This window comes from Echinops telfairi, unplaced genomic scaffold (genome assembly GCF_000313985.2).
Source record: "Echinops telfairi isolate 266 unplaced genomic scaffold, ASM31398v2 ScPeMD7_11;HRSCAF=52, whole genome shotgun sequence".
Classification (NCBI taxonomy): domain Eukaryota; kingdom Metazoa; phylum Chordata; class Mammalia; order Afrosoricida; family Tenrecidae; genus Echinops; species Echinops telfairi.
The window spans coordinates 34,509,177-34,519,038 of record NW_022103908.1 but is presented as its reverse complement, the minus strand read 5'-3'; the positions used below and the strand labels follow the sequence as shown (position 1 = coordinate 34,519,038).

The 9,862-nt window shown below is 36.5% G+C and overlaps 1 protein-coding gene across 1 annotated transcript in view; it reads right to left on the bottom strand.

Annotated features, from left to right (window-relative positions):
- Positions 1-9,862, bottom strand: part of NAA16 (N-alpha-acetyltransferase 16, NatA auxiliary subunit) — a 100,962-nt gene that overhangs the window by 37,689 nt on the left and 53,411 nt on the right. Inside the window, exon 9 of the mRNA XM_045287090.1 lies at positions 1,885-1,991. Within this exon, the coding sequence (XP_045143025.1) occupies positions 1,885-1,991 (107 nt within the window). The remainder of the gene's footprint in view (positions 1-1,884; positions 1,992-9,862) is intronic.

Genomic DNA, 9,862 nt, shown 5'->3' with positions numbered 1-9,862 from the left:
TAGGCTGGTGTGCTTCTTCCATGTGGGCTTTGTTGCTTCTGAGCTACATGGCCGCTTGATTACCTTCAAGCCTTTAAGACCCCAGACGCTATAGTGTTACAGGTAATTTTACAGCAACAGCCAAACAAACACCTCATGGAATTAGTTTACTTGGCTTGATGGTTTAAGGTCATGGTTTTATGGAACAGTCAAGTCAGCTGGCCTAATACTGTTCTTACAAGTTTCTGTTTTATCTCCTAACTTGGTGAGTAGTCTCTGGGGTCTCGAAGTTTCAGAGCGGCCATACAAGACACATCACGTGGTCTATTCACCTGGTGCAGCAGAGAAAGGAGCACCAGGTATCAGAAAAGGACCTGGAATGCAGATCAGATTGCCTCACATGAAACCAGAAAAACTGCATGGTGCCATGCTACAAGACTCAATGTTTTGATCAAGGAAGGGCTTACTGCATGGATCAAAAAAGGAACAATGTAAAATAGAATTTCAAATTCTTAGGGAATCTAATCCATTGAGAATGAAAGAACCCCTGAATCCACGGCCCAGAAATAAAGAACACTGTACTCTTTTAAGAGATTTGTATGACATCAAACTGACAGGACAGTAACTCTACAGTACAAAGGTCAGGGGACAGTGCATCTAATCTAAAGGGGGTGAGACAATTCAGGCAGATAAGCCAAAAAATACAATGTGAAGAATGTAGCTAATGTCACTGAAGTGTACATGTAGAAATTGTTAAATGGACATTATGCTTTTGCTTTGCGTATTTTTTTTTGCAAGAATAAAAAAGTTTTTTTAAAGCATAAGAGAGGGATGTTGTCATATTCTAAATAACCCAGACAACTGGTCAATGTTTTCATATAAATCGCCCACTGTTTCTCCAAAAATTAATAGGAGTCATCAGCATCCAATAAAATATACTTCAGACGTGAAAGAACTAATTACAGTATTTTCAAAAATTGTAAATGGAACTTTATATATACTAATTCGGTATTGATATTATCACTTGTATCTTTTAGTTTCTGTAGGAAACTTGCTGCCACAAGGAGAAATGTACCTCACACTTATCACTAATTTATAAATTATAATGGGTCAGAGATAATTAAATATAACAAGAGAGAGCATCAATAAAACTCTTTTGGCAAAAAATAAAATACAATAAATTAAAAACATTAAAATAAAAACAAAACTCTTTTGGCACTTCTAATAAAATCTTTTCCTTATCTACTTGTAAATTTCAAAAACTGGACCACATAAAACAGCAGGTTTTAAACCTTATGAACAAGAAGCAATACTAGAAATAGAATATTCATTTTTTAAAATTCATTTTAAAATTATCTAGCTATCTTTCTTGTTTAAGACTTGGTACTACATGTCTATTTTCTATTTTCTAATTTTAAAATCAGAAAAATATTAGCTCTTTATTAAGAATGAGCTAAAACTATCATTAATTCAAATTAATAATTAATACTCTGTTGATCAAATGGCATTTTATTGAATTATACTAATTCAACTGTCCATACTCGAAAGGCATGCACAACAAAGTAAAACTCCAGAATGATACTATGATAGATAAATATAGACCTCTGACAACATATCAAGTTTTTAAATCCCACTTAAAGTTATACCCATAAAAGAAAACTTTTATAATCTTAGTGCTCTTCTCTTACACATCCATTTCTCTTCTATATTTTTCAGATTGACATTCCTTTCAATATTACATATATTACATGCACATAATTTGAAAGTTGATCATCATTATGCTAAAATAAGGTGAAAAACACTACTAGAAGAGAGAAAATTATTAAATCAAAATAGTACATGGAAATCTCTCTATAATAATTAAGTTAACAAAGAATATCAAAGCTGAGTAAATACCAAATTTACCTTTTCTGTATTGTAATATAAAGATTTCAAAGTGGTAAATAAAGGTGGGCAGCCTTTGCTGAAGTTAACCCTCAGGAACTTATCCATTAGTTCTCTAAATTTTTCACCTAGAAACAAAAGTGTACTTTGTTATACTTTGATCAGTAACAGAGTTTTAAAATGATTTTATAAATATAAATGCCACTCCCTCAGAAACAATTACCACCCCTAAGCAAATAGTTGTCAGCATCCTTTCTTGTTTGTTATCGCCAAAAAGCACACCACCAAATATTTCAGTTCTAGGTTCAAATTATTCTTAAGAAAAACTTCAAAAGATATGTAAAATTAATCATAGCAAGTATGTTTCATAATCTCTATCAGAGTCAGTTTCTACAACTGAAAACTCAAAGAAAGACTCTGCAAACTACAAAAAGAATATACCGTAACCAGCACTATATTCAAGCCCTACAGTGGTGAAGGCATGGGTGCTACAGCAAAGTGTCATAAAGAAACTAGATGGTGCCTGGCTATCAGAAAGAATAGCATCTGGGTTCTTAAAGACTTATTTGCAAACAAGCAGCCATCTAAGGGAGGCATCAACTAAGTCCATATGGAAGAAGCACACCAGCCTGTGTTATATAATTATTGGGTTATATAAATTATATATCCCAAATCGGAAGTAGGGAATGGTTTCAGGGCTTAAATTGTAAGGGCTTAAACACCTGGTTTGCAGAAGGCTATGGATAATAGTGGAAACCCAAAATCCATTTGTAGGGTCCACACATGGATTAAGCCTCCAGTGAAGCCCCACTAGTCCTAGTTTAAGGATATGAATAGCCCTGTTACCACACAGAGAGCATTGTGTACAGATTATGGCAGATGTAATTAAAATATAATATCTTATCATTTGATCTCCTTTTTGACCCATTTAAAAGTTGTCTCACTTAAAAAATAAAGTGAAGGAGGAAAAAAAGTGAAGCCCCTGGTGAATCCCCCCTGTCCATGGACCAGGGATGTGAACAGCCTTGCTATCATGAAGAATGCATTGGAAAGTGGATTGTTGTAGATGCAGTTTGATTAAAATTTAGCAGCCTATCATTTGCTCTCCCTTGGGATCGATTTACATTTGCTCTGGTATTAAATTATTTTCGGCATTTTTTCCACTGTAGTTTTTTTCTGTTTTACTTAGTTATTCTTGTTAGTTTTGGTGGGTTGTTTTTTTTTAAGTTTTTGTTTTAATGTGTTTCTGTATATGAAATCCAGAATAGGTAAATCTACAGAGACAGTAACTGGATTAATGGTTCACTGGGGGAATGGCAGGGGAGGTTGGGAAGAAGTGGAGAGCTAATAATGATGGGTACAAGAATGAAGAAAATGTTGTAAAACTGATTGCACAACTCCTCCAGATATAAATGAACCACTGAATTGTATGGTATGTGAAGATTATGCCAATAAAACTTTTGAAAACAACAAAAATCCTTACACTGGTATTTACAAATGTTTTTCAAACCAAGGAATTATTTACTGACATTCATCCATCCCACAATCCTGTATTACTCACATGCTCTCTGCCATTCCATCCATTCTGACTCAGATGGCACTATGGGGCAGAGCAGAATGGGCCCTGTGGATTTTCAAGACCCTAACTCTTTAGAGGAGGAGAAAGTCGCATCCTTCTGCCAAGAGGCGGCTGGTAGCTCCAAACTGACCTTGCAGTGAGCAGTTTTGCATTACCCATTAAGCCATCACCCATCCTTAACTTCCATCAGGCCAACCTGACTCCTAGCAACCCTATAGAATAGGGTAAAACTGGTCTGGTAGGTTTCCCAGACTAAATACTTACTGGAGCAGAAAGCCTCATTTTCAACGACTATTGCCAGTCAGCCATTGTTCTAGGTACTGGAGATGTAGTAGTAATTAAAACAGGGTTTTGTTTGTTTTTCAAATCCTGTCCCCATATAATTTTACATTCTAGTTGGTGAGAAAGAAGTAAGTGAAATAATGTAAAATATACCTTAGACTGAGCCCAGGGAAGCCTAACATTAGAATTAAAAAAAAAAAAGAAATACCCTATTTGCCACATCAAATAATTCTATCATTGCTAGAGCTGTTTATTTGATGTGGCAATTTATTTGATCTTACCTTTATCAAAATTTTTATTTAGCTTATCAGAAATTTGGTGACCATTTCTGAGAATAGGAAAAAAAATTAATACAAAGGTTCTTTCAAGAGTCAGGTATATAAGCTTTTTTATAACAACAGGTTAATATATAAGAAATAGGTAAGAACATGGTTTTACCAACTCACTAAAAAAAGAGGCACATATGTCATGAATGGTTTCTCCTAAAAGAATGGCTGTTTAAAGGAAGTCAAGGGTTCTTCAGCCTCTGTGGGGTTTTGATACTGCAAATCAGCGGTTCTCAACCTTCCTAATGCCGCAACCTTTTAATACAGTTCCTCATGTTGAGGTGACCCCCTAACCATAACATTATTTTCATTGCTACTTCATAACTCTAATTTTGCTACTGTTCTGAATCAGGCAACCCCTGTGAAAGGGTCGTTTGAGCCCCAAAGGGGTTGTGACCCTCAGGTTGAGAACCACTGCTATAAATCTTTATAGAAGAGCCCTGGTGGCCAAGGGGTCAGATGTTGGGCTACTAACCTCAATTTCAACAGTTCCAAACTACTAGCCACTCCCCAAAAGAAAAATGTAGCTTTATACTCCCATAAAGATTTAGTATCAGAAGCCCCCGGGGCAGCTCTACTCTGTGCTCTGCAGTCACTGTAAGGTTTTTGGAGGAAGTCTGGTGCCCTGGGCTTGTACAAATAACTGCAATTCCAGTGTTTTTCAATATCATGGGAGCACCAGAGGGCAAACTGCAGACCTTAAATGGAACACTGCATCAATAGGCACTGTGATTTTTAAAAGTATAACCAAATCAGTAATCTATAAACAATTTTAAAGGTGATTTCAAAACCAACCCCGTAGGACTTCATTATTCATCATTCAGAGCTGTTATTGTTGTTATAGGCTGTTGAGGAGTATCTGACTGGCGGTCCTCCGATGTCGCGCAGAATAGAACACTGCCTGGTACAGCACAAAGAAAAAGAGCTGCACCCAAAAAACCACAGCAACCCTAAGTGGTTATTTTTATTTGTGACTAACCATGTTGAACAAAAATAAGCATACTCATACAATTAGATGTCATAAAATTTTCAGATGGAAATTTAAACTTTGAGGGGGAAAAGATACCAAATATTTTAAAAGGCACAACATTCATGTACTCCCCGTTTTCAATAATCTCTACTCTTTCATTAGCTCATATATAAGCCTAGATCTTTTGAAAGTCACTGCCCAGACAACACAAAACTTCATTCTGGGATAGATACACAGCCTTTCTTCCTTTAAAATCAAGAGCAGTTTCAGAGATGAAGGTTTTCCATACTTTCTCTGGTTTAAGCAGAAGTGAACAATACTGGACTAGACATAAGACGCTGCTGCTTAAAGCATCTTGGTGTGCAGCTGGGGACAAATGACTTGTTCACTCAAAACCCCAGGTCTGCCACTATCAAGTGAGGGAGCAGTAACAGCCCGCCCGCCAAGACAAGGCTTGCTAGCATGGCTTCAGCATAGCACCACGCACAGCCTCTGGCTTAACCACTCAGCAGGGTTGGTTATCATGATCTGCCCCGAGATCTGCCAAATGCTGCTTTTCTACAGTTAAAATTCCATTTTCCATACTTAGAAAACAAAAAATTTCTATTTACAATGGTTTTTTTTCCCTTTTTTAAATTTGTGGGGAAATGTAACTAAAAGATAATGGGATTTTTTCATGAATATTTTGAAAGCCCTTCAGATTTCAGAAGTTACTCTGATCTCCCCTTCTTAGTCCACTTCCTCGGTCTACTTACACCTTACTGACAGATTCCACTTAAAAGACAATACACTAATTCTCAATTATTCATAATATTGAAAAAGCTTCTTCTCTCTTACATGCTACTGTGACTGTGCAGCTATGAGAAAGAATATGGAAGCTCTTTGTGTGCTGAGACAAGACTCATTTCCAAAAGAGCAAGTGAAAAGCAAAGCAAAGCTAGGTAAAGTGCAACATATGCTGCTACTTCGTTTAGGGGAAAACAAATAAGGGGAAAGCTACACAGACGTCCCCCCAACACACACCTCTATCTGTGCATGCACAGTGTATTTCTGGAAGAATACAAAATCAACTGGTCATGACAGCTGTCTCCACAAGAGGGGCCTTGGTGGCCAGCGGCAGCGAGGAGAGGAAATTTTCAGTTATAAGCCCTTATAATTGTATGAAGGAGTCTACTACCTAAGTAAAAAGCCCATGCACAGCTACTCAACAGTTTAGTCACCCACAATATCCCACAATTACTATTTCTTTGTAATTTATTTCATAATATTTTTCTCTAATATAAGTAAAGCTTTTTCAGGAAAATAATTATCACCCTCTTTCCTGGCTATTTTTAAAAGAATGTTTCAGTATCCCATGTGAAAGATAAACCATTGTTCATTAAGTACTTGTTTAACATTCTATCTCACAAAATACGTTATCTGACTTCATAGATGCTATGCTGTGTGAGATTCATGAAGTTGCCCCACATCCCCTCCTAGAAGGGTCACAAGGAAGGGATGAGTCAACCAGGTTGAAGTATAGCACTGATGAAACACAAATATTCCTCTGGTTCCTTGAGGCTTCCTCGCCCCTCACTATCATGACCCCAATCCTGCCTTTCACTGTGGGCTAGGTCTGACACGTTGAATCCAAGTCATATAAACCCCTCAGGAACAGAAATGAAGTAGCAATTCCAGGAGGGTAGAGGGAAAGTGGGGAGAAGACCATAGGGGAAGGGAGACAGCGGTCAGTGTAAGATGTGAAATTAATAATACTTATAATTTATCAAGTGGTCATGAGGGTGGGAGGTGGGGAGGGAGAGTAAAATGAGGAGTTGATACCAAGGGCTCAAACAGAATGTAAATGTTTAGAAAATAATGATGGCAACATATGTACAAACATGCTTGATATAATTGATGTGTCATAAGGGCCCCCAATAAAATGATCTTAAAAAAACCCAAAAAAACAAAACCCGTTGTCCCAATAACCACTGCTAAAAGAATCCATATGAACAACAACCCAGTTGGTTTCTGGTTCAATCAAATGATGATAACACTGATGAAATGTAAAGTTTGGTTAGTTGTATTCTCTTGTTAGCATTGTTACGGTTCGTATTCTCACTCTAAGGAGCCCTGGTGGCACAGGAATTAAGCACCCAGCTGCTAACTAAAGAGTTGGTGGTTTGAATGCACAAGCGCCAAACGCGACGTTTTCATAACATTGAATTGAAACGTGTCTGGTACCAAAATTATAAAGCTTTTGGAGCTGACCAATGTCCACGAAATCTTCGTACTTTACTAGTACAAATATAAACTGCTAGTTACGCATTTTAGCGGCAAAATGCTTCCGTAGTGGCACACGTTTAGACCGATTGTGCATTTGAGGTTAAGTGGTCATTAGCGTTCAGTGCATTTTACGATCATTTTCAATCTAGTGAAGTTTTAGTGTTGATATTTTTGTATATGTTCATAAAACTGTAGTTTTTATGTAATACTCATAAAAATTACATGTATTATGTATATCCGCTTTTACAAAACATAATGAATTCGTTACATTCGTCTTTTGAATCAACGGTGACAAAAATTACCACAGCATGGATTGTGATTTGTTTTATAGAAAACGGCAAATTTATGACCTACATGGAAGTGGTACAGACTCAGACAAGGAAACAGATGCTAATATGGATGAAATTGGTAAATAAAATGGGTAGTATACTTAAAATTTTTGATTTTACAATATAAAACTTTAGTTATATTGCTATTCAAGTTATTTTGATAACAATATTTATTTTTTCCCATGATAAGAAGTGAATATACGCCCGATTATTCTGATTTGGATGAATTAGAAGACCTCGTAGTTAGTAATGATAATACTAGTGAAGATGAGTTAGAAACTTCAGTTGTTGAAGTTGAAGAATCAATTCCAATAAATACAAGTTCAAAGCCATCTACATCAAGAAATCAAAGAATTCCTCTTTGGTGGCACATTTCTGGAGACGGTATAGCTAGACCTATGCCTGAATGGTTAGGACAAATAGATTCTTCTGGGGTAGTAAGACATCCTGTTGAATATTTTAGACATTTTTTCTCGAAGAATATCATTATTCATATTGTCAACCAATCAAATCTTTATGCAATCCCGCAAAATCCCAATAAACTTCTTGCACTGAGTAGCCAGGAACTTGAGCAATTTTGGGGTACACTGCTTGCTATGTCGATGGTGAAGCTCTCCAATCAAGAGTGCACCAGTATTTTTCTGCAGCAAATTCAAAGTTCATCTTTGTATCACAAAAGAAAAAAAATTGTTTTGTTCAATTTCACACTAACTAAAATTATAAACAAATAAATTTTGTATTATATTTTATAAATAAAATGAGTTTTCAGTTTGTTTTTTTATTTAATAATAAAATAAGATGAAAAATAATATAGAAATGAAGGTGAATTTTTTATTCTTGTATTATAAATCCATGGACGAATGTGACAATTTGGTCACATTTAAAAACATTGCAAATTTTATATTTCTTAAATATATTTCGGTTGTTGATAACTATGAAAGTAAGGAATAAAAACAAAAAAAATTTTTTTTCCTGAAATCAAAAATTCAGGCATTATAGGGCTAAGCAGTCTGCTTCTGTCAACACTCATGGTGTTGGAAACCCAGGGATTGTTCTCCTCTGTCCTACAGTCACTGTGACTTGGAATCAACTCAGGCGCAATGGGAGTGGACATTTTTACACTGGATTACCTCCTTCTCTCCCACCAACCCTCAGTCAACAAAGACTAAAAGAATATCATAAATTAAATTAGGTATTTTGAAAAGTCATTTTATCCTGACGTTACATTCACAGAACTAAATGTTTTAACGTGTTGGGAGTTTGCCCAGGGCTTGTGCTATAGCCACTGCTCTGTAGGTCTCCAGCCTTGTGATCCATGAAATAAAGCCTTAAAAAGGAAAACTTGTACTGCACTTATACTCTCAAATTCCACCATAGTTCTAGCTTCTGATAAGGCTGAGATACCTTTCCTATCACACATAAACATCTGAAGGGGGTTTGAAAAGTTCATGGAAAAATCCCTTTACCCTTTCACTGTATTTCCCACACACTCTCTGAAATCACTAAGCTCCTAGGGCTCCTTCGTATTGCTAGATAGACAAAAACTTCTTCATGAAGTATTCAAATTTTTCAGACACAATAAGTTTTTGCACAATTTATAAAAGCTTTGTAAATACACGTTCTTTGAGAACTTCCTAGTGATATTAACCTGAACGTGTAGGTTATCAAACTCCTCAACTGAGACCTATCTTATAAAAAGGTCCTTCTAGTATTCTAGTGAGTGTTGACAGAATCCAGGATGGCTCCACTTTAAACTGAATCACACTTTACAGTGAATAGCAGGTCCCCATAAAAATGTATTTCCAACTATGTACTGAGAGCTTTCAGTAAACTTTGTTGACTATACAAGTAAATTTAGGCAATGCAAATTTGATACCCTGTTTCCAAAAAGAAATAAAAATAAAGCCTTGTTTTTATAATCTTCCCTCAGAGACTGGTGATGACTGTATCTCAGGCCCAGAGTATGAGCAGTCAGCACCCACAGGGTGAAATAGGAGGCATGCCAGGAGACTGAGAAGAGGAATCAACCCCAGGGCCACATAGGGCACAGGACCATGTCTATGCAATGCCCCAAACAGGCAAATCCAGATACAGAAAACAGCCCGGTGCCGAGGAAATGAGGAACAACTATTGCAGCAGTTCTCAACTTGTGGGTCGCGACCCTTTCGGGGGTCAAACAACCCTTTCACAGGGGTCACCGGATGCATAACAGTAGCAAAATTAGTTATGAAGTAGCAATGAAAATAAT